Source organism: Telmatherina bonti (genome assembly GCF_933228915.1).
Source record: "Telmatherina bonti genome assembly, chromosome: 8".
NCBI classification, from domain to species: domain Eukaryota; kingdom Metazoa; phylum Chordata; class Actinopteri; order Atheriniformes; family Telmatherinidae; genus Telmatherina; species Telmatherina bonti.
The window spans coordinates 8,049,841-8,074,054 of record NC_136626.1 but is presented as its reverse complement, the minus strand read 5'-3'; the positions used below and the strand labels follow the sequence as shown (position 1 = coordinate 8,074,054).

General features: G+C 41.0%; 1 protein-coding gene across 1 annotated transcript; it reads right to left on the bottom strand.

Annotated features, from left to right (window-relative positions):
• Positions 1-29: 29 nt before the first annotated feature.
• phactr1 (phosphatase and actin regulator 1) lies at positions 30-21,788 on the bottom strand (the record flags this gene model as incomplete). The annotated part of the gene is made up of 12 exons (XM_079244900.1): positions 30-110; positions 210-350; positions 1,137-1,198; positions 1,290-1,345; positions 1,887-2,043; positions 4,233-4,435; positions 5,653-5,914; positions 5,988-6,170; positions 6,252-6,374; positions 8,685-8,771; positions 12,517-12,681; positions 21,515-21,788. The coding sequence occupies 12 exons, from the start codon at positions 21,786-21,788 to the stop codon at positions 30-32; spliced, it is 1,794 nt and encodes a 597-aa protein (XP_079101026.1).
• Positions 21,789-24,214: the final 2,426 nt, after the last annotated feature.

Here is a 24,214-nt window from a genome sequence, read left to right as displayed (position 1 = left end):
CATGTTTATATGTCACTGCAGACTTTCACTTACCTGGTCAGATGACGGCTCGACTCGTGCACCTCCATTTCTGTGCTTTTAAACTCATTCAGCTCTTTTCTAATGGCAGCCTGTAAAAAAACCACAGCAAATTCGGTTAAATTGTATGAGACAGATCCCCCAATGACTCAAATATTCTTTAGTTTTCTTGTGTTTGGGGATAAATGAACCTTATCTGCAGCTGTTAGCCGAGTCCATGGCTTGTCTGCCCTCCTATCGTAGTCCTGAGCCTCGGCGACCTCCACATAGTCACTGAAACGGATGAGGATCTTCGCCTCCCTCAGCTCCTCCACGGTGGGCCTCTGGCTAAGCTGGAGGATGGAATTACATCAAATTACATCTAATTTCCTGCATAAACTTCTACAAGATGACTGGATCCTGAGAGTCAGCATCACTAAATGGTAATCACCCGTTTCAGGGATTACAGACTGGTTTTGCTGTGTATTATATGTGTGTGTTTTGTCGGGGCTGGGGATTTTACAGCTACGGCTGTAGAACATAAACATAAATATCTGCATAATTTAAAAAGAAATTTAACATTTAATGTGAAATATAAAATGAAAAATACATCAAAGAAAAAAAAAAGAGTTATAAATATTTTTCTGCAGTGAAATAGTAGTTTTAGCTTAAACTGGGTCAGGTATCAATAAAACATAACTCATACTTTATTATTGCTATGGCAGCAGCTGTTGTCCCAGTGAACATTTCTCTGTGATGATGTATGTCATATCTCTGTTCCCTCTAAAACCAAATCTGAGCCTCAAAAACCAGTTTAAACCTGTCAGAATTAGCATTTTGTTCCCAATAAGTATGATGGACTGTACTTTATGACGCAGCTGAACAAGCACACACACACACACACACACACACACACACACACACACACACACACACACACACACACACACACACACACACACACACAATAACTGAATGATGTAACCATTGATACTATCATCCTTTCAGAGGGTTGCAATTTGAAGGGAGGGAGTCTGGTCGCCACGGTAACCATGCTCATGTTTCAGTTCGAAGTTAAGAGCAAAAACACTCAGCATGTACACAGATGTGCTCCCCGATCAATTTCTTTTCCATTTTACCTTTTTTGACAAGTGTCTCTTGATCTCCCTCTTCTCCTCCTGCTCGTCTTGATCATTTCGAGCTGCAGGGAAGAGCAGATAGACCACAGTCGCACACAAACCGGGATGCATATGTGCTTGGTTTTGCTTCTAAATATCAGAAAAGTCACTCACGTTTTAGGATGTTTCTCTGTTCAAGCTCCTCTGCTGTTGGCCTCTGACTCAACCGCCTGAGAAAAGGGAAATTTTAGTTTAATATGTATACATCTGCTGCCTGTTAGACTGCTCTGAGGTCGTCTTTATTGTGCCTCAAAATCTTACACAAGAGATCTTACGCTTGTGGACAGACTAGCTGACTTTGCATGTCATTTTATTTCTATGAGGTTTTGGAAATTTAGAGGCTGTAAGCACAGACTTGGAGATAACATGGGGCTGGGATGGCGGATGGTAAGAACAGGCAGAAGCATGAAGAAAAAAAACCCAGCCAAAATAGAAAAACTGCAACAGAGTAGGGTTCAGAGATCCTCTAGCAGAACAAAAACACGACCAATGTGGCGACATGTCAGTGAATACAAGAGCTGGTATGAGGTGATAGAAGAGATACAGTGGTGATGCTGCATTTGATCAGATTCATTAACCTTTAATAATGACTGATTTCCTTTATGTTAGACGTGTTTTTGTTGTTTCAACTCTAAACTTTGATGGACTTGGATGGAAGCACTTTTCAGCTGATGGAAGCTGGGTGAAGATGAGCATTGATCTGATGCTCACCTGGTCAGTTTAGTCGCCGTTTGCTGTCGGGATTCGAACCGTTCTTGGTCCGACTGCATTGGAAGGATGTTCTTCTCCTCCAGCTCCCTTTTTGACGGACGGTTGCTCAACTTGAGGGCCAGAGAGTCTTTTCGTAAAACCTTCATGGCCAGCGTGCCTTCAGGGGAAAATGGTGTCACAACTCAGATTCAGGCTGCAGTCATTTATCCCTTCTTCACTTTACTGGAAAGACTTTTACTAAATCTTCTATATTTAAACATATTTCAAGATTTAATAGTTATTAGTTGTGTTTTTTGTGTACTGTTTCAGAGTTTCCTCGAAGGCAAACCGAGGCAAAAGTCATGGACTTGATCTTATTTAACAGCAGAAAAGTCCGTAAAAGTGGGACTTGCACAGCAATTTATTTATTTCCTAAAACTAATACAAGCACAGGTCTAAATGTTAAAAATGGATCAGCTTCCAAAGGTTTTTCCATTTGAGAGTAAATCCAGTCTTAGAGGAACAAACATGATGAAAAAGCAGCTGTGGGAAAAGACACCAAACTTCAGTGCATCTCTGCAAGAGGGGCTGAATGATGAAACAGCGGCAAATGATTAAATAAAATGTATCACTGAAAGAAAAAGAAGAAGCCAATAAAGCTTTTTGGAAACCATATATACTGTATATTATGATTTATTATTGTTTGCTATTATGGTTTGTTATGAGTTAAATATCCTGATAAATTGGTGTTTAAGTTTCAGTATCAATAAAAGGGTTAATTAATGTCACCTTCTAACCTTTCTTACATTGAAAGCAGTGACTTTGTGTGTTAAATGTTAACTTTTGTTCAAAATTTTAGTTTTAAATAGAATACTAATTGAAATAAACTGGTTGATTTTGACAAGAAATGATGACCTTATAACTCCAGAGCTTTCAGCTGAAACTGTGAAAAATGGTTTGTCAACTGGGAGTATGGGGAAAAATGTCACCTGTTTCCAGTCAGCGGTGTGTCAAATTTTGGGTACAAACAAAATTGGACGGTTATAAAAGGGGAACATACAGGTTGACTAAGGAGGGTGTCGAAAAGTCTAAAAAATAGTCAAAAAATGCATTTAAAAAGTTTGTATTCAGCTAAAGAGAAGCAGACATGAACTGGATGGTTGGGGGGAAAGTGATTGTGATGAATCATGGAGTTTCATTAGGCAAGATCAATACAATTTCATTCAGCTTTATTAGTATAGCGCCGATTCACAACTCAGTCATCTCAAGGCACTTTAGGCATTTAGATCCAATTATAATCTAATTAAATACAATTCACTGCAATCCAGTTAAATTACATTCATTATAATCCACATTAGTCCAGTTCATTATAACTGTCTTCATATAAAGCAGATTCATCAACAGTTTCCTCGCTCAGGAAACGCTTGTTGATGCTGGAAATGTTGTTTGGTTTCGCTACAGTGAAACATGAAGATGAAAATCAGCAAATTTCTCCAAACGTGAGGTGTAAGGTTAACTTTGGGTGAAGAACCAGAGGAGCTACGATGGACTGGTCACCTGTCCAGAGCGTACCCCGCCTCGCACCTCGTAGCTGCACAGCGAATGCAGAGGTTGACTTTTCTTATTCTTACAAAGCTAGGTTTGATGTTGATGCCATTTGTCAAGATGATGATGGTGCATCTTGTAACAGAACAAGGAGCTGTACAACATTTTTTTTTCAGAATTAAATGGTCAGCAACTCTGCAGCTCGTATTTACAGAATAATGATGAAGGAAAACAAAAAGGTTCATGACTAGGCTCCATCCTGAAAAGATGCAAATCTGTCAACTCATAAATAAGAAAGTTGGAACCTAATTAATGAAGATTATTATTATTATTATTATTATTATCTATTATTTTTTAAGCTATTTTTCTCCCATCATTCCTTTACTTTAGATGTAATTGATCTGTGAAAACCGGCAATAAATGAAAAAACTCTACAATCTGTGAAGCCAGAATTTTCAGCTTTTCTATTCAATAATTTTTTTGTTGGGCTGCATGGTGGCATCGTGGTTACCTGGGTGGTCTCACAGATCAAAGCTGAGTAAAAAGTGTGAACTAGAGCACTGATTAATTAGACATATAGCAAGATGATCTAAAGATAAGATATTTTCATTTTTAAACTCTGATATATCTTACAGAAATGGACATTTTTAGTGATCCTTCAAGTGAAAGCTGATTCGTCCATTAGTTGTGACATCACTGTGATGTCATTAATATTTTTATATTAATATAATAAAGAATATTTTTTTCCCAATGCGCTTGTGTCTTACTTTCTAGCCTTTCGCAGGCAAAGAAGATGATCCTTGCAGCATCATTTGGTCTTACTTGTAAACAGCATGTCATCCTCATCCTCGTCCTCTTCATCACCCTCTTCCTCCTCCTCATCTTCTTCCTCCTCTTCCTCTTCTTCCTCCTCTTCCTCATCTTTGTACATGCCTGGCAAGTCCTCATAATCTGCCTCATTGGGGAGGTTCTCCTTGTTGTCGTCGCAATCGAACATGACCGTGGGAACGGCGTGCATCATGGAGCTGCATGTTGATGAGGGAGTTCAAAGGTCAGACGTGGGATTTTGGTAATCTGGCTTCAGATCTCAACACAAAAAGTTTAAACCACTCAGAGGAAGGACAAACGCAACAACAAAGGTCAGAGTCACAACTGTAAATATATCTGTAGACATGCGATCAATCACACGAGTCAGAAATTCTCAGACACGCCGCCGCTCAAGACGGAGTAAAGCTCCTGAAATGGATGGAAGTAAAACCAGTAGATAAAAATCCACTTTCAATCATTTGCCTTTTTCTTCCAATGACAGAATTTGTCTAAATCTAAGAAAACCTACAACCTGCACATAAATGAATCTTTAGGATTAAAAAAGTTTAAAGGAAAATTTGCAAGGTAAAACGAACTGTATCACACGCAAACAGAGACATTCATTTACCGATATTTAAACTGATTAAAAGGCAAATTAAACAGTACTTCTAACTTTAGGTTAGTTTTTTATTAATAATATATTAAAAATTAAGCTTTTAATTTAAATCATTTAACTGAAGATGAACTCCCATTTGTTTCTTATCATTATATAATATATGACATTGTCTTCAGAGCCATTTGTTGACAGCTAATATTATAATTCTATTCACATTTATGGTTTGTCATCATGTCCATTTAATGGTATTACACCCAAACCCTGAGCCTGCAAGTAGACATGCACAGAATCACCTACATAATATTAACCAACATGAATATTATGCATTATATAATAATTAGCAACATGTCTTGGAATGAAGCAGGAAAACTAGTCCATCCAGCTTTTTTTTACTTCCAGATCTGATTAAGGCAATTCCTCATTATTATTCTGTCCCTGGAAAAAAAAAAGCTCTGAGAAGCCTCTGGTTGATCCAAACAGCTGTCAAAGAGCTGTGAGAATTAGAAGTCGCTTATCATCTCGCAGCTGCAGATTCATTTTAATGTAATTTCATCTTCAGATTAAAAATAATGCTGATGTTTAAGCGTGGCCTCAGACATCATGCGAACTTCTGACAATTCAGAAGCTCTGAAACAAACATTTGGTTTCAGTTGTTTTGATGCTGCTGCAGGGTTGTTTGGTCTGACGTTAGCAGCCGGTTCCCAGCTGCTGGTTGGGGGCAGCTGCCAAAAATCAGGATTTTCATAGTTAATAAATAAATATAAATAAAAAAAATATTTAATGGGCAGGAACATGTTTGTTGAGCTTCGTCATCCTCACCTCTCAAATCTCTGCATGGTAAGAGCTAGCGTCTTGTTGAGCTCGTCTATGATTCGGCTGGGTGGGTGCAGGGGAACGGGCAGCGTCCCGTACTGCAGCGAGTGCCCTCCCATTGGAGCGTGGCTTGGAGGGGCGGGGCACTTCTGGAAGGTGAGCGAGGAGGGCTCCATACCCCCTGCAGGTACTGAGATCATGAGCTTCTTTGGAGGTAGAGGAGGAGACAACTTCATCGACATACACGGCAACTTCACGGGGGCGCCGTCTGTGTGAGAGGGAGGAAATGACATGATGATCCGCACACGGAGAAAAACAAGCATGCGCCAGGATTGGCTTACCTGTAATGTGATTGGGTAACCGGCTGAATGGTTTGGGTGGTAGAGCGGGAGGTTGTTTGTGTAGCGTGGGAGGTCTGGTCGATTCTGTGACATCAGTCGGATATAATGTAGATGCTTTTGTGACAGGAACCTGGCTCGGTTGTTGACATGTGCCATCGCTTGGTATCTGAAACTCAAGAGGTCCTATGGAAAAAAAAAATTAAACATGGAAGCAGTGAGAGACTCACCACCTTATAAATAAGTGAAGAGTTAGCAAGTACTTACCTACAACTGCTGCCGCTCCCTCCATCATCTCAGGGCCTTCAGGCTCTGAAAGACTGGTGCCAAGCACCGGGGAGCGACTGTTCTCCATCTTTACCTCCTCACGAAGCACCGGTGATGAGCCATCTACTGAAAACGTGAAGATGTGGAGAGTCGACTAAGTAATCTAAGATTAAGAACAATTCATGAGAAATACAAAAGTAATTTTGATCATTTATGGAAGGTAACTAGAAAATATGTTTCTCAGTTTCTGCCTTCTTACAAGACCAGTGTACAGTGTAGAGAATAGTGAGATCTACTGACAATGTTGCAAGTTCCAACCAAATTCAAAACTGTGGCGCGGCCCGGAGTTACATGACCTTTTTTTCTTTTTCTTTTTTTTTCTCCATCGACCCCCCATGAGCCTAATGTATCGCTGTTCTTACCCGTTATAAGGCGGCGCCAGTAAAACTGGCTGCGTGGCCTGAGCTTCAGCTTGGTTCTATATTATTCTTTTGTCATTAATGTTACATGTCTGTATGTCAAACCTTGGACAAGCTGGCTTGAACATTGAATAAAGTCTCATTGATTTGATTTGATTAACAACATCACCATCATCATCATCACTACTACTACTACTACTACTACTACTACTACTACTACTACTACTACTACTACTACTACTACTGGAGATTCAATTTTCAGACGTTTGTAAGATTAAAACATTTCTTCTCTCATGCGCTTACACATGAACCCATGCAAATAACTATCATGATTTTAATAATTATTTATCGAGGATTTTATTATGATTTTAACATTATTCTATTTGTTGCTAGACTGTACTACTTTTCAATAATTTCTGTCCATCTGGAATGCTTTTAATGTTTTATGTAAATTACTTCTGAAATATCTTGTACATATTACCCATTCTCTTTTTTTGTGTGAAGGAAAAACCTTCTAATTTCCCTTAAAGGCTGCTAAAAAATGTGAGGTTGGGCACTCTTTTCTTCTTTTTTTAATTATTTTCCAACAACGTATTTTTTAACTTTTTATGTTTAACTGTACTGGGCTCTGCTAAGCTAAGCTAAACTAAGATATGGCTAGTTATTTAACTAAAAAGCTTAACCACAGAATGTTGTATACTGGTAAAAATAAAGAAAAAAGATTAATTAAAAAGTAACATACTGCTTTGCTGCATGTCAAGTTTCCTTACTGCTTGTTAGCCTTGCTTCCAGTTAGCTTTTAGACCGAGGCCAGCTAGCACCTGAGCTGTAGCTGCTAATGGCAGCTCTTATTTATAAGTAGGAAGCAACAAAAAGTGAATATATTTTGGCATTTCCTCTTGCATTTAACCTCTGCTGTTTGGAATGTGTTTACAGTCACAGGTCTAGCAGCCAAAGATTTTAACAGCTGATTGGAGCAGCAGGATAACTTCTTAAAGCATAGACTGTATATAAAAGATGGGCGGAGCCTCCATGACATCACCCGTAGGTTTCTGAAGAGCCGAAGTGAAGCTCATTGGGCATCGAACCCTTCATTCAATGTACTGTCATGTTTGTTATTTCTACAGTTTAAATTAAAAAAAAAAAGTGAAACGCCATCTTGGCAGCGTCACGCGTGACATTTATCTCAGAAAATACAAAATTAGGCAAAGAGGAAGTGTGGGGGTGGATGATTGACGTCTATCAAACTTCAAAAGGACACGCCCTTAATTATGCAAAATTTCTAGATGTAATTGATAATGAACGGATAAATTATAAAAAAAAACAATAAAAATAGTAATCACTTCCCACATCTGTCCTGAAAGTAAACCCGACCTATTAAACATTAAATGTTTTTTTGTACTAGGCTGCAAACATGTATATTTCTACTGTGAAGTAAGCCCCTTTAACATGGGACTCAATACGAATTTGCCCTGTTTTGGAGCCCCCAGTGGATAAAGGGGGAAACTGCTATTTTTTGGCACCTCTGCAAAGGCTTCACTTTTAACCTCCGGAGGTTGCCGTAAAACTAACTCTACATATTTCATCACATTCTGATCATTTTCGCATACAGCTGTAAAGCCCTCTGCTCCAGCTAGTCTGGACTGATTCCTTTAATCTCTGTGCAGATAATACAAGTTTTCTGACCTCACATTTCTGAGACTGTCGGTGGCGCTTGGCAGGTTCAACCTATATAATAAATAATGTATAACTAATGGTTAAATAAAATTTTAAAAATGTAGAAATACATAAAAGTTAAATAAAATAACCTGAAAAAAAATCAATAATAATTTATCACACAACATTGTTGCAAAGTGAAAGTGTTAAATATTCCAGAAAAGAGCCATTAAAATACTGAACAAAGCCTCGTGGACTAAATAATGAGATCAAACTAAAATAATTAATCATAAGCTTTAGCGATGCAACTTCTAACTTTATATCTTTTCATGTTCTTCATCACCTCTGTTGTGTGGACCTCCATCTTTCTCGTAAACCTCCTTCAGGAGTCCTTTCTTGATGAGCTCCTCTCTGCTCTGGCGAGTGGACATTTTCCTCTCCAACACTGAAAAAACATGAAAAAACATGCTACTAAATCAGGTTTAGTGGATAATCAGGGTGGGATTACTGCTAGTTAAGAATGATTATTTAATTTTTCTCTGCCTTTCAAATCTATTCTCAACATTTTACAATTTGATATATATAAACTGAATAAAAAATAAATATATTGAACATGTTATGCTGGAATTACAACCGTTGTTTTTACACAGATTCATTTTGTGAACCAAAGGAAACTAATTTAAATCACTAATTGTCAAACTTTGTGAAAAAGCAACTACATGTCCAAAAATCAGCTTCTCTCACCGAGATAATGCCAAATTCTGATTTTTAATGAATAATAGCTTTGTTGTTTGTCAAATAAATAAATAAATAAATAAATAAATAAATAAATAAAAATAACAAGGTGCTGATTTCACAGATTATCGCTGCATTCATGGTTTAATTTTAAACAAACATCCAAAAACGATTTGATAATTGAAGGCAATATTTCTTTTACAATCACCTTTAACCTGAAATTATCTGACAACCCCTATTGAGGTCCCCGATGCCCAGTCAGAGAATCACTGATTTTATTGATCCAGACTTCAGAAGTGGCGTTACTTAAAAGAAAAATATGTTCAGAAATTAAATGGATAAATTCAAAGATAATTTGTCTTCAACTTTAGATTCTATTCATCAGCACCTCGTTACATCTGGAGTAGAATTTAAAATTCTTCTCATCACATATAAAACCTTTAGGAGGAATATTAATTTTATCTGAAAGATGGAAATGTTCCACGTTTTCCCAACAGAGCAGTCCCTCTGCAGACTGCAGGGCTTTCTGCGGTTCCAAGAGGTTCTAAAAGCAGAACGGGAGGCAGAACCTCCAGTTATTGGACTCTTCTGTCTTTTAGTTTAGGAGTCCAACTTTTATTTTGATAAGCTTATAATTAGGGTTGTCTGTGTGTGTGGGGGGAAGGGGGGGGGGGGGGGGGGGGGACCTTAGCCACCCACTTAAGCTGCCACAGACGGCTGGGAGACGTCTCATGATGCTCTAATGTCTTCACTCTTTATTCTTTCACTAAGGATGTACTTTTGTAAGTCCAGGCTTTTATCTAGAGTGAAACGCTTAAGTTTTGAGGACTTAGAAAGAGGATTCATTCATTTATGACATCCCAGCTGGTTTACTGTAACTCTTTACACCATGCTGTATCTCACAGCTGCAGCTCGTCTTTCAACGCAAAGAACAGCACAAACATAAATTCCTGTACTTGTTTCCTTTCACTGCCTCTCTCTGTTTTAGGATTTTAAAGATACATAGTTGGGTTTTGATGGGCAGGCATCCGTGTACCCGTCTGCCATCTAGCAGCCTCCTTTATCCATTCATTATCTGGTTTTAGTTGTCTTAAAGTCGAGGCTGGGAAACAGAGGCGACTGGCTTCATTTCTGGCTCCTAAACTGTGGATCCAGTTGCCTCGAGGTAAAAAATAGGCTCAAACTCATTATTAAATATTAGGGCTGTGACGACATACTTTTGTCCTGATTCGATTCGATTCTGATCCTTTGGCTGCCAATTTGATTTAAATTGCGATTCTCACAATTCTTCTATCTTGCTAAGTTTTGTAGATTAAAAACAAAAAAAAAGAAATGTATAAAACTTATTTTTTGCACGTCATTTTTCTTGATTTCAACTGGGAAAAACAACACAGTAGCCAGACCATCATTCTGCTGCTATAATGCCTGAGAAGACAAGTAAAAGATCAATAAAAATAATAAGTGACAAAAATTTTGTAATGGATTATTTTTATTTATTTGAAAAAAAAAAGAAGGTTTTTTTTAAACAAAAAATTGATTTTAAAATTGTGAAGCAAAAAAAAAATTCAGATTTTCAATTTGATTTTCCCACGCTTATTAAATATTAACCAAACACACATTTATAGTCACTGACTTTCAGCTCAGTACGATGGATGAATTCTAATCTTTTAATGGATTATTAGTAAGATTTTCTTTCTTGTAACGTCTTTGCTTTAGAAGTAGAACCCTTCGGCCTTTGGATGTTTGCTATAAATAACCTGAACTTTTTCTTTCTCAGCAGGTATGACTTAGATGCTTGTTGACCCTTCTTTCCAGCACTCTCCACCCCCAACCAGCTGAAGCAGATGGCCAACCCTGACCCTTCTGCAGTCTGGCGCTGCTGGAAGTTCCTCCTTCCTGTCAAAGGCAGTTTTTTCCTCTCTACTGTCACCTATGCACATTGGATAAAGGAAGATTCAATCTCCTTTCCTTAGCTAGGTAATTATCCTCAGAACATTGTTTTTATTAATTGGACTAATGTGGATGGCAGAACAGACTTACTTTAATTTGATTTTAATTGGAGGACAACGGATTAAACTGAACTGTTTCTGTAAAGGAGCCTTGAGAAAACTTTGTTGTGAATTATACAAATAAAGTCGAATTGAACTGAATAAATTACAATTCTGTAATCTGTAAAACCGACATTTTAAAATGCAAGTTTTTACTTTGCAACTTTTTCTATTTGCACATAAATTTTCACAAATATTTTCTTGCACCTTTCTTGAACCTTAATCAATCTTGTATGCTCCAATAATCTCATGCAAGTTGACAGTATGACGGCTGCACTCCGGAAAAAAAAACACACGGTGCACGCTGCATGCAGTGTGTGTACGTCTGTGCTGTAAGATGAATAAAGTGTGTTCTGTGGATGCAGACGAAGGTTTCAGTGGGAAAAAATAAAAGAACTGCGACAGCTGGGAGAACAGCTTGGCTGTAGGAAGCCTCTCATCACCCCTCTGCTGTGTGTTTGCGAGAACAGGATGTAAAACGATTCATCCAGCTGAGAAGCAACAACAGCGGCTGTTTCTGGAAGCAAATCAAACCCTTCACAGCTTTGCAGCGAGTGAATATTGGAGCTCTGAACTGGACATATGCAGCCGACATTTCCTCACAAAGCCAACGCTTCTCTGCACGAAGAGTTCATTTACCCTTAAAGAGACAGTCAGTCTCTACTGGGGACTACGTTTTCCATTTAAAGCTAATTTGCTGCTGCCATCAACATTATTTTTCACGCTAATTAACAGCTTTTAGTCAGAAAGTTTATAGGATGAAACAAAATGTCAAATGTGCAAATAAGCGTTTTAATTTGCTTCACGTCTTCGCTGACATCTTGTCTTCAAATGTTCTTTTATTTATTCCACCTTAAAACAAATTTTCTGAGCTACAGACTTTATCAGTCATTATATGGAACATTAACAAGGAGAAAATTAACCCTATTAGTCCGCGATGGAAGAAAGTTGGTACGTTGAGGTCTGTTTGATGCTCTGAAGCTTGTTTGTTTCTCAGCAGTTTTCCAGAAGCATCACACAGCAGCAAATCTGCAGCCCCTATTTCAGCCTTTGCTCTGCAGCACAGCCCCTCCGAGCTCCCATTCATCACTGCCTCTGTTGTTAGGTGCAACAGGGAGACATTTATCTGCTGTCAGAGATGTGAGTGAAGCAGATTGCTGCTACAGAGGAAGGAACAAGTGCAGTACTGGGAGCGCATGGAGGTGCAGCTTTTACACCAGCGATCCCCAACCCTGGTCCTCAAGGCCATCTATCCTGCAGGTATTAGATGTTTCCCTGCTGCAAAATGAAATGAACTGCCGAAAAATCTCCATTTAGGAAGGACGTGTTAAGGCAGAGAAACCAGAAAAGTCTGCAGGACAACGGATGTTTGAGGACCGCCTGGTTTGCAGCATTTGGGGCTCTCACCTGCAGAGGTCTGCTTGAACTTCTCGCTCTTCTTCTTCCTCCATTTCCAGGGTTTAAACAGACGTCCAAGCGTGGCAAACTTGCTCCGCCGGCGGATGGGAGGTGTGTGCGTGCCTGGTACCAGGGAATCAGAGCGCATCGCTGCCAAACGCTCCACTTCCTCAGCTGGAAGACAAAAAGACAGCAAAGTGAAAAACAAGCACGTAAACAACATTTAATTAAAGCTAATGCTGTCTTTTTACATTTGCATTCAGACATGACTTTGTTTATGTGATGTTCTGGAACAATCTGAGAGAAAGAGCCTTCATCTCCACTTAGACATGTACGTACCGCTGAGCAACTCTAATAATGCAGCAGGGAGGTAAAAGAGATGCACGTCAAAGGTGGAAAAGTCAGATGAAGGAAGATGTTTAAGCATCTCCTTTCAGGAGTCTCAAAAACAGACAAATCAATTCTAAGAGGGTTTTTTTTTTTGGAGTGCTTTTTTTTCTTTTTGTTTGCAGCTAAAAAATAAATAACTTAAGTCATTTTGCAGTTTATTTTCACGCTAGATATAAAACAAAGGTGGTACTTTCTAATGCTTATAATGGACTTCTTTACTCATCAAGTAAACCAGATAATCACTCGTCTCATCTTCAAATGTCAGGAGACGTTCTCTGCCAGAAGGCTGCAGATAATCAAGTCAGGTAGAGCAAATTTGGATCGCCCTTAAATCACAGTTAATGTGTTAGGTAGCTCCACCAGCAGAACGCTTATGCAACAGCAAACGGTGAAAAAAAGAAAAGAAAAATGGAAGAGAAGCCTCAGGACGCACCTGAGAACGAGGTTAAACAGAGAGCAAAATACAGTGTAATGAGGAGATTCTGCAGCCTTGTTCGCCCTCCCTCCTCTCACTGCAATTCCCTTCACCCCGCAGGGAGCGGCATGAAAGTAATCATGCTGGAGGCCACTCCATACAGCGTGCCCCAGTTTTCCCATTTGCAGCGACACCTTTCCCATTACACACAGCATCCTCTGCACAACAAGCACACGATGCTGGAGCTGGCAGAGACAGATAAAAACAGAGAAGGCTGAATGAAAACGCACACTGAATACGAGATACACGGGATAATGTAGGATTTTTGGTAGAATAACGGCTTGTTCATGTGCGGTTATAAACATTATGAGTTAATAAATAAACAATAATGAGGAATATCAAAAAGGAAAAAAAAAAAAGCATTATACATTAAAATGATTAAATGGTACAACTACTGCCTCCAGATGTGGCTTCCATCTGGTCCATTCCAAGATGAGATGAAATGCTCCATTACAAAGAAAAGAAACACATCCTTCCAATTCTAAAGGCTTTACAAACCAAAACAGAATAAAACCTTCATAAATAACTTTAAGAGATGGTTTTCTATGTTGCATTATCAGTCTTTGACATGTCTGAGGAGGAATTTTGCTCCACGTTGCTTCAATTCATTAAAGCTTGCAGCATTGGTTCCTGCAGGTCTCTGAAGGTTCCACCCCAGCATCTCAGTCAGGTGGAGGTCTGGACTTTGACTTTTCAGCTATTCTGTTGCAGACCTGCTGCAGTGTTTGGAATCATGGAACATGTTGAGCCAAGCTTTAGCTCATTGCATTTCATGGTCAACTCAACGGCTGCAAGTTGTCCAGGTCCTGCGGTGGCAAAAAGCCCAGATCATCATCCCTCCACCGCTGTGCTTCGGAGTCGCTGTTTGTGCTGAAATGCTGCTTTTTCTCTCTAAAAGACATTGTTCCAAAGGTCATGTGGTTTGCTCAGATGCAGCTTTGCAAACCTAAACTGTGCCGTTCAGGTCCTTTTAGAGAGAAGAGTCTTTCTTCTGAAACCCTTCAAACCATGGCGTGGATGTATAACAGGGGCGCCTGAATCCAGTCCTCGAGACCTACCATCCTGTAACCTTTAGATGCATCTCTTCTCTGACACGCCTGAATTAAATGGATGAATTTCTCTTTTGCATGTCGTCCAGCTCTGCAGAGGCCTGGTAAGGAGCATCTCGTTTCATTCAGGCGTTGGAGAAGAGATGCATCTAAAGGTTGGACGATGGTAGATCTCGGGGGGCCAAACTTGAGCACTCCAGAAATATAAAGCTTCAACAGTTCAAAAGGAAAATATCTTATTGTTAAAGATAAAACAACTATGACAGAGTTATTGAACATCAAAGGAGTCAGAGGCAGACAGAATGATGTGCAGTAAGGCTGGGATTTAAACCTGCAACTGCATCAACTACCAGTACTTTCTGTAGCCTGAGTCGGCTACCTGCTCAACTCGCTGACACTAACGCAAGAATTATTATTTAAAAAAAAAAGCAAAAAAGCAAAAAAAGCTTTCTTTTAAATATACATCAGTCTGTGCCATAGACTGTATCTAGAAAGATGGACATAGCCTCGTTGACGTCACCCATAGATTTCTCAAGAGCGGAATTGAAGCTTGGTGGGCGGTTCCTACCATCGCCATCTTGGCAGCGTCATGCATTTGCCCGGAAAATACAAATATGGACAAAGAGGTGGAGCTGAGAGGGGGGCTGTGAGTGTCATGGTGCATGATTGACATCGAGCGAACTCCGAGCTTTCTGTAGCTAAGAGCTAACCGAGCTAACCCATAGATAACCAGCTAACGGAGGTAAGAGGGCTAAAGCTAAGTCACGTTGTTAACCGGCTAAACACCGTGGTTGTTCTACGTTCTTCTGACTTGAAGCGGGAGATTGGTACCTGTCAATCAAAAGGACACGCCCCTAAATATGCCAAACTTCAAGATTAAATTACTTTTAAACGGGTGAGTTAGAAAAAAAATTCACTCCCTCCACAGTTGTCATTAAGGTAAACCTGACCTATTAAACTGAAAATGGATTTTTGAACCAGGCTGTAAACATGTTTATTTCTGCTGTGAAGTTGGCCTTTTTAACATGGGAGTCTGTGGGGATTTGCTCTGTTTTGCAGCCCCTAGTGGATGAAGGGGGAACTGCAGTTTTATGCACTTCCGCATAGGCTTCACCTTTTACTGCCACAGGTTGCCGCTTGGTCTGTGCCAATAACCCCCGGCTGCAGCCTGGAGAATGGGGCGGGCCTGGATATTGAGCGGAGTTGGATTTCAAATGGGTGTGGTTGGATGTGAAATGGGTGTGGTTAGAGTTAGGGTTAATCCAATCAAAATGCTAAGGGGGCGGGGTTGGACATCCAGCCCCTTCCAATATCCAGCCCCGCCTCATTCTCTAGTCCGCAGCCCTCTTGTCTGTGCAGCCTGATGTAGCAAAAAGAGCAGTACCACTGCCCCCACTGCCCATGGGGGCAGTGTTGAGCTGTATAACTGACATGCAACCAGTGAAAGAAACGAAGAAAAACAAGTTGAGACCAGACGTAATGAACACCATCATGATCTCCACCATCGCTGTATTTGCTACTTTCTAAAACCTTGAAGCGAAACTCTGAACTCTGCACTGCCCTCTACTGGGAGTCTTCCTAACAACCATGCTAATGAAACGGACAGATAGAAGTACGCGGGCAGTGACCCTGAAATGAACAGACTTATTCACAAACATAAAGAGGTTATAAATAAGTCAACCAGAAGCCTTTTCTTCTTGTTTTGGCTCAGACACTGAAAAACTCTTAGATGAGCAGAAAAACAGATCACACCCTCCAGGAGAAAAAGTTTTACAGCTGATTCCATTTTTATGGACAAATTCAGCGATTCTATCTGTTTTCTCCACAGTGTGGAAATCACAGAGACTGTGTCCAACTTTGAGAAGATTGGCAGCCATTGGATGTTTTCCCAACTCAGCCCCCTTCCCAGAGTAATGGGCAGCAACAACTGCTGATGTCTTTCCTCCTTGGCATTTTCAACCTGGCTGCTCCAAACTCCTGTAGAAGCTGTGAAGGTGGGCTTAGTTATTCCACACGCTGCAAATGAAAAAAGAAACAGTGTCATGCATCATGTGTTATTTAACTGAAGTTGTCTCTCTTTTTTTTGTAATGTTTGACATGAAAACTCAGAATTAAAATGAAATGTTTTGCTGAATTTCAAGGCACTCTGCTCGCTAACAGACTCCTAAACAGCCAAGCAGGCAGGCGTGACTTGCATGGCTGTGTAGCTGATTACCCAACCTGCTGACAAACATCACTGAGGCAGCGAGAATCCTAAAAGAAGACACAAAATGTTTCGCACAAATCTGTGCTCCTCTTCAAATCAATCTTCTTTCATCACTCTTCCCAACTTCTGACAAGTGTTTTCTCGTTCGCCTCGACGCAGAACCAACAGCTGCTGCAGAAAGCAGAGCCAAATATAAAATCTGCAGTGATGGAAAAACAAACCGACTGGAAACCAGTGAGCAGCCGCAGACAGGGGGAGATGTCAGCCTGGAGGTGGTCTTTTCAGAAGAAGGATGTCAGCTCAGATCTGCAGCAGGAAACACAGAGAAGCCCTTCGACAGCAACACCCCGACCACTCAGTGGCGTAACACCCTGGTGAGGATGCACGGAAACTTTCCCTGCACAAACACACTCATCCATGCACAAACACACTCACACAGGCTCCAGTTATCCCAGTACTCCACTGCAAACATTCATCACAAATCCTTCCAGTCATGTAGATGTTCCAGCTGATGTTTTCATCCCGTTTAATGAATGAATGAATTAGATCACAACGTTCCAGCTCGGCTCGTTGTTTGTTAAACCCAATAAAGGTGTCCTGTTCTTCCCCTGTGTTGTTCCACCCCCCCACCCCCCCGGTGACTCAGAGGGCTCAGACTCACACTGCAGGGTGACATTCTTTCAGTCGACCCGGGGTCTGTTACCTCACTGCTGCCTGGAACACTGAGTCACCCAACAACAACCCAGATCGGCCGTGGAAGCAGGCAGCGTTGAGTGTGTCGCTGACTGCATGACTTCCTGCTTCGTTCCTGCTTTAAGATCTCTGGCTTGGATGGCTTTACGGCAGGTAAAGAATCGAGACTTCGGGGAGATGTTTTCAGCAAACCAAGCGTTCATTTCTAAGCATCAATAAAGAGCTGAAAGTTTCAAATAAAAGAAAACTACAAGACAGTTTCTCCTTTTGATGACTGGAAATTAATGCACAACTACTTTTTTATGGCTGTTTTAACTCTGAATTGCTGGTCTCAAGAGAGACAGATTATTATAATCGTTTACATTTTCCTAAAATTAACAGCGGTTTTCCAGCTATCTGAAAGTATGTTTTTGGACATTTTGTGCTTTTATTACTTGTTATTAAGCCACTTACTTCCGTACTTAGAACTACTTTTATATGGCTGTTTTACAGGGCTGTGACGATATGCTTTTGTCCCGATTCGATTCCAATTTTTTCGGTGCCAATTTGATTTAAATTGCGATTCTCAAAATTCTTCAATATTGCTGATTTTTGTAGATTAAAAACAATTTTTTTTTATTTTTTATTTACATTTTCCTAAAATTAGCAGCAGTTTTCCAGCTATCTGAAAGTATTTCTTTGGACATTTTGTGCTTTTATTATTTGTTCATTTAAGCCACTTAAAAAAAGGAATTTCTTTTCCCATCAGCGTCTTTGTGCCGCTTCCTGCTTTTGATGTCTTGCACCTTCTTGTAAACATTTCTCTTATTATATGGCTTTTTCTGTTTTTATTTTGAAAGTCTAACCAGGGATGGGCAGGTGGAAACTAGCCTTGGCTAAAAACTGCATGGTTGTATAATTTTATTAAGCAATATTTCACCTGGTATATAAATTTGTAAATAATAAAACCTAATCATTTAAGAGTATAAAAGGCTCCTAACTTAAGGGATGAACAGTGTTGTGTTTCCACATAGCAGACAACTTAACACAAACGTAATCTTTTTCTCTATCTTTAGCTGAATAGGAAGGTTTAAAAGACAGAAAACTGGATTTTGGCAGCAACAAGGTGATTCTTACAGAGCCGTTAGCCGTTTATCTCAGTATGGTGGCAGAAACTGGACAGAAGAGACGGGACTAGAAACAGATGAACAGGATCCTGAAGACATAAAGTCAGCAAAAACCTGAACCGGGATCCGTGAAACCTTAATTTTATCCATCTACTACTGGCTGAAGCCTCATCAGAAATGGTCACCATGGAAACGTGGCTGCCAAGAAGCCGTTGTTAAGGAAAGACTGTAATGTCACATGAGACAACAAGTGGACTGAAAGTCACTGACAGCAGGTCTGATGGAGGGATGGAGACTCCCCAGAACCTGGAGCTCAACATGACTGAAGCAGATCAGGATCATCTGGACAAAAACACCCAAAGAAGAGTTCTGGAAAATCCTTCAAGGATCCCGAAGATATGAGGAGAAATCTTTTCTGAGACGTTTCAGACGTAATGGAGAAGCTGCTCAGACCAAATCTTTAATCTATAATTAACAATCACACAAACTCTGTTTTTGTCACATTTACATCTAAACTTACCCGAATTGCTTCAAACATTTAGTGTTTTTCAAGCACTTTATCACAACAAAAGGTGTGGCACACTAACATAGCATTAATCATCGATATTGACTGGACGACACATCTTAACTGGTTGTAGTTTTATGCAGAAAGCAGCACTGACCTCCTGACGGACAGTAATGATGGCGGATAATTGTCTTTAATAATAAACAGATTAGTTGAACAAATGTCATGATGAGCATTTGACCTGTGATCTGAGATGGAGTGAGTGCGCAACGAAAGAGTCAATAAAATCGACTGTCGGAAAGTTAATGAGCAGAATTGTTGATAAGCTATGAAAAAGTGCGGATTATCCAATGGACATTATGGGCCCAGGGGCCAACGCCCACATGGGGCCCATGGGGGGCAAACACCAGCAGTTTAGACATGAAACAAAATGTACATAAAAGATAGTTGTACCACAGTGTCTATTGGTACGATTAGCTGAGATGTTAGAAATGTTGTTTCACAGTGTATCATTCACAAGTTCCATAATGTTGTGGTGGGAAATAATGTTGTGGCCCCTGAAACGTTCCAGGCCCAGGGGCCTGATCACTTTTGATCCGACCCTGCTAGTTATGTATGCTAGTTGGCGGTAAAATGATTTTTCAAGGGTTCATAAATTAGTGAATTCTCTTTGGATTTGCTTTTACAATAATCTCTGCTGTTGCCTGATTGCCAGCAGTAGATGAGGAGAAACCTGCTTTTTCACAAAGTCAGAGAAGAGAGCATGAGCTGCAACGCGCTTTACATAACAGGCTGCAACGTGCCTTTCACGACAAGCTGCAAAGCGCCTTACATGACAGGCTGCAACGCGCTTTACACAACAGGCTGCAAAGCGCCTTACACCACAGGCTGCAACGTGCTTTACACAACAGACTGCAAAGCGCCTTACACGACAGGCTGCAACGTGCTTTACACAACAGACCGCAAAGCGCCTTACACGACAGGCCGCAAATCGCCTTACACGACAGGCCGCAAATCGCCTTACACGACAGGCCGCAAATCGCCTTACACGACAGGCCGCAAATCGCCTTACACGACAGGCCGCAAATCGCCTTACACGACAGGCCGCAAAGCGCCTTACACGACAGGCCGCAAAGCGCCTTACACGACAGGCCGCAAAGCGCCTTACACGACAGGCCGCAAAGCGCCTTACACCACAGGCCGCAAAGCGCCTTACACCACAGGCCGCAAAGCGCCTTACACCACAGGCCGCAAAGCGCCTTACACCACAGGCCGCAAAGCGCCTTACACCACAGGCCGCAAAGCGCCTTACACGACAGGCCGCAACGCGCTTTACACGACAGGCCGCAAAGCGCCTTACACGACAGGCCGCAACGCGCTTTACACGACAGGCCGCAAAGCGCCTTACACGACAGGCCGCAACGCGCTTTACACGACAGGCCGCAAAGCGCCTTACACGACAGGCCGCAACGCGCTTTACACGACAGGCCGCAAAGCGCCTTACACGACAGGCCGCAAAGCGCCTTACACGACAGGCCGCAAAGCGCCTTACACCACAGGCCGCAAAGCGCCTTACACGACAGGCTGCAACGCGCTTTACACGACAGACTGCAAAGCGCCTTACACGACAGGCTGCAAAGCGCCTTACACGACAGGCTGCAAAGCGCCTTACACGACAGGCTGCAAAGCGCCTTACACGACAGACTGCAAAGCGCCTTACACGACAGATTGCAAAGCGCCTTACACGACAGCCTGCAAAGCGCCTTACACGACCGGCCGCAAAGCGCCTTACACGACAGGCCGCAAAGCGCCTTACACGACCGGCCGCAAAGCGCCTTACACGACAGGCTGCAAAGCGCCTTACACGACAGATTGCAAAGCGCCTTACACGACAGGCTGCAAAGCGCCTTACACGACAGATTGCAAAGCGCCTTACACGACAGGCCGCAACGCGCTTTACACGACAGACTGCAAAGCGCCTTACACGACAGGCTGCAAAGCGCCTTACACGACAGGCTGCAAAGCGCCTTACACGACAGCCTGCAAAGCGCCTTACACGACAGACTGCAAAGCGCCTTACACGACAGATTGCAAAGCGCCTTACACGACAGCCTGCAAAGCGCCTTACACGACAGGCTGCAAAGCGCCTTACACGACAGATTGCAAAGCGCCTTACACGACAGGCTGCAAAGCGCCTTACACGACAGGCTGCAAAGCGCCTTACACGACAGGCTGCAAAGCGCCTTACACGACGGGCTGCAATGCACTCTAAATGACAGGCTGCAACGCACTTTACATGACGGGCTGCAACGCACTTTACATGACGGGCTGCAACGCACTCTAAATGACAGGCTGCAGCGCGCCTTACATGACAGGCTGCAACGCACCTGACATTACAGGCTCCAACGCGCCTCAAACAACAGGCTCCAACGCGCTTTAAACGACAGGCTGCAACGCCGCGAGACGCTGCGGGACTGAAGCTCCCTCCGGGCGGCTCTAATCCGACTCCCCCCCCCCCGCAGGCAGGGAGCGGTCCCCGGTCTGACGGTGTGGAGCAGGAGGAGGAACCGGAGGTCCGCTCACCGTCCAGCTGTTCGGCTCCTCGGCAGTTGCTGCAGATGTGTTTGATCTCCTTCCCGATCTGGCTGTGGATCATGAACGGCATGTTATTGTTTGCTGCGGGCTCGAGCTGCAGCTGATGCCCGCTGCGGGACTTCATCCTGCTCAGACAGAAGCCTCTCCTCCTCTTCCTCGGCTTGCCCTCCTGCTCGCACGCACCAGCCGGCGTGCATGAGGTGTCGGTTCTCGATCCAGACCCGGACCAGGAGCCCACCACGTCCCCTCCACAGCCCGCCATGTTTGCGCCGGACCGCAGCCCTCTGCTCCGCCGGAGGGGATTTCAAACGGCCTGCAGCTCCGTCCACTAGCAATAAGTCAGCCATGTTAAAAACCAACTTCCGGTCAATGCTTATAAAATAAAAGCCTCTGATCGTGACTTTTTCTCTCCATTGAAAATTGTAACTGCTTTTTATAACAACAAAACGGTATGAAATAGCTTGTTTGTAAGTTTCAGCTGGTTTTGTTCAATTATACTCCCCAGGTAATCAGTAGAAAATTAACTAAGCCAGAACTTTTTCTGCGTTTTGTAAGAATAATGTTTTTAAGGCGTCATACATCATTTTTACTGACCAGAAATTAATACAGGTAGCTTAATATTTATTCTGCTTTACGTACAAGTTCATTGACTGCTGGGATAAAAGTGAGTAGAATGAATTCAGAAAATAATAGATAAATAATAAAGCCAAAAGCTTGTAAAATTTATACACACACACACACACACACACATATATATATATATATATATATATATATATATATATATATATGAAACAATGAAACAATGAGAAAACATATGGACACCAGAAGGCACACTGCACAATCTATAGTAGTTAATTTATTAAGTTCCTATTTTAAATATAGTGAAACAAAAATTGTATTTTTGGGTTTAGATGTAGAAAGATGTTCTTATTCTTCTTCTCTTAAAAGAGAAGATGAGGTAAAAAGTAGAAATCAAAGTTCACACTTCAACACTTGCTATTAAAATTTCCAGAATTTCTACACGACCCAATTCAGCTGCAAGTGTGCAGCTTGGCACATGTACAATATGTCCCATATAAAAGACATCTTCACTCCATCTGTACACGCTCTTCACCTGCGTAGGTGAATGTTTACTTGTGCATACCTAACGATGTCCTCATTATCAGTCATTTGTTCTGTAATAAAATGTCAAAGGTATTTAACCTCAGTACAGACAGATTGTGAAATTTAGAATTGGGGTAGATATTATTTATATTTATTTATATTATATTTAGATATTTGTCTGCTTTAGCTGGAAATGTTATGCCTGTCCTCTTTTTTTTTAAAAAGTGAATGATGCAAACACGTCTATAGAATTTCACTGAGAAGTGGAATCAACAACATGATGTGGCACATGATCACATGTATGTTTGTATAAATGCCAGTCAGGTTTGATTTTTCTGTAAGCGGAAGCACAAAACCATATAGTCATATTTTGCCCAAATTGTGGCATCTGTTCAACTCTACGCTACTAACAGTTCTGATTCACTTTTTTCTATAAAGTTAACGGTCAGCTGAGTTTTAATCTGAAGTTGCCTTTATTTTCCGGGTTCTTTCTGCTTGTCAGGAGGTAACTTGATGCAGCAGTTAAGCCTCAGACGATGAACCAATCACAGAACAGTGATGCATTCCGAACCCGCGGCTTCAACCAATCAGATTTAAGCACTATTCGAAAAATAAAAATAAATAAATAAATAAATAAATGACCGAAAAGCAGCAAAAATTAAACTTTACAGACAAAAATAAATGTATATTTAAGCCTGTTTTAGCTATTATCAGCTGTTTTGTATAGATTTTGTGTAGATCTTTGATAGAAGAAGAAGAAATATTTCATAAAGAAAAACTATTTTAAAACTAGCTTTAGTTTTATTGTGTTTTATGTTTCCTTGTTTCTTGTATGTCTTTTTGAAGCACTTAGTGATTGTTATGCTGAAGGTCCCCTATAAACAACCTTTTATTTGAATAACAACATGAACATTAATCATGAACAAAAGATCCCATGTTTGTTAGTTTATACATCAGCTTCAGTTTTCAGTTCATTAGCTAGATAAACAACTCAGTAAAGAATGAAAAAAGACACATTGAGACACAAATCTGCACATTTCTCATCTCCATCACAATTCAACCGTTAAAAATGTCAAACTTCCAACATGAAAATAATTTAACTTGGATTTTTTTCTCATAAAAGCACAAAAACGGAAGCTCAAGCTTTTTTTTTTTTTTTTTTTTCCATTTTAGACTTAACAGCTGTGTTCCAGCACATCTGTTGCAGGGCCTTTAACATATCTGAAACACTCACACAAAAATAGTTAAAAAAAAAAAAAAAAAAATGAACGCAACATAAATGATTGTTGTTCCAAATTGAAACAATCTCAGGAGTCATCAGGGCCACACGCAGTGAGCTAAATGATGTCAAAATGAACATTAAGCTGATGAAAAAGTGCCTGTGAGGAGGTCTATTTATGTTCCAGGCTCCCAGCAGTCTGCCAACTGTGCTCCGTCAAATCTGGGAACATTTTTCAAGCTTCCACAGTGTCATTAAAAACATGTAGAAGATAGAAAGAAAAGCTAAACTTGGAAGGGATGCTTATTTAATAAGAAGTAGTGAGTCAACATACTTTGAAGAGACATTTGCATCTGCTTTGT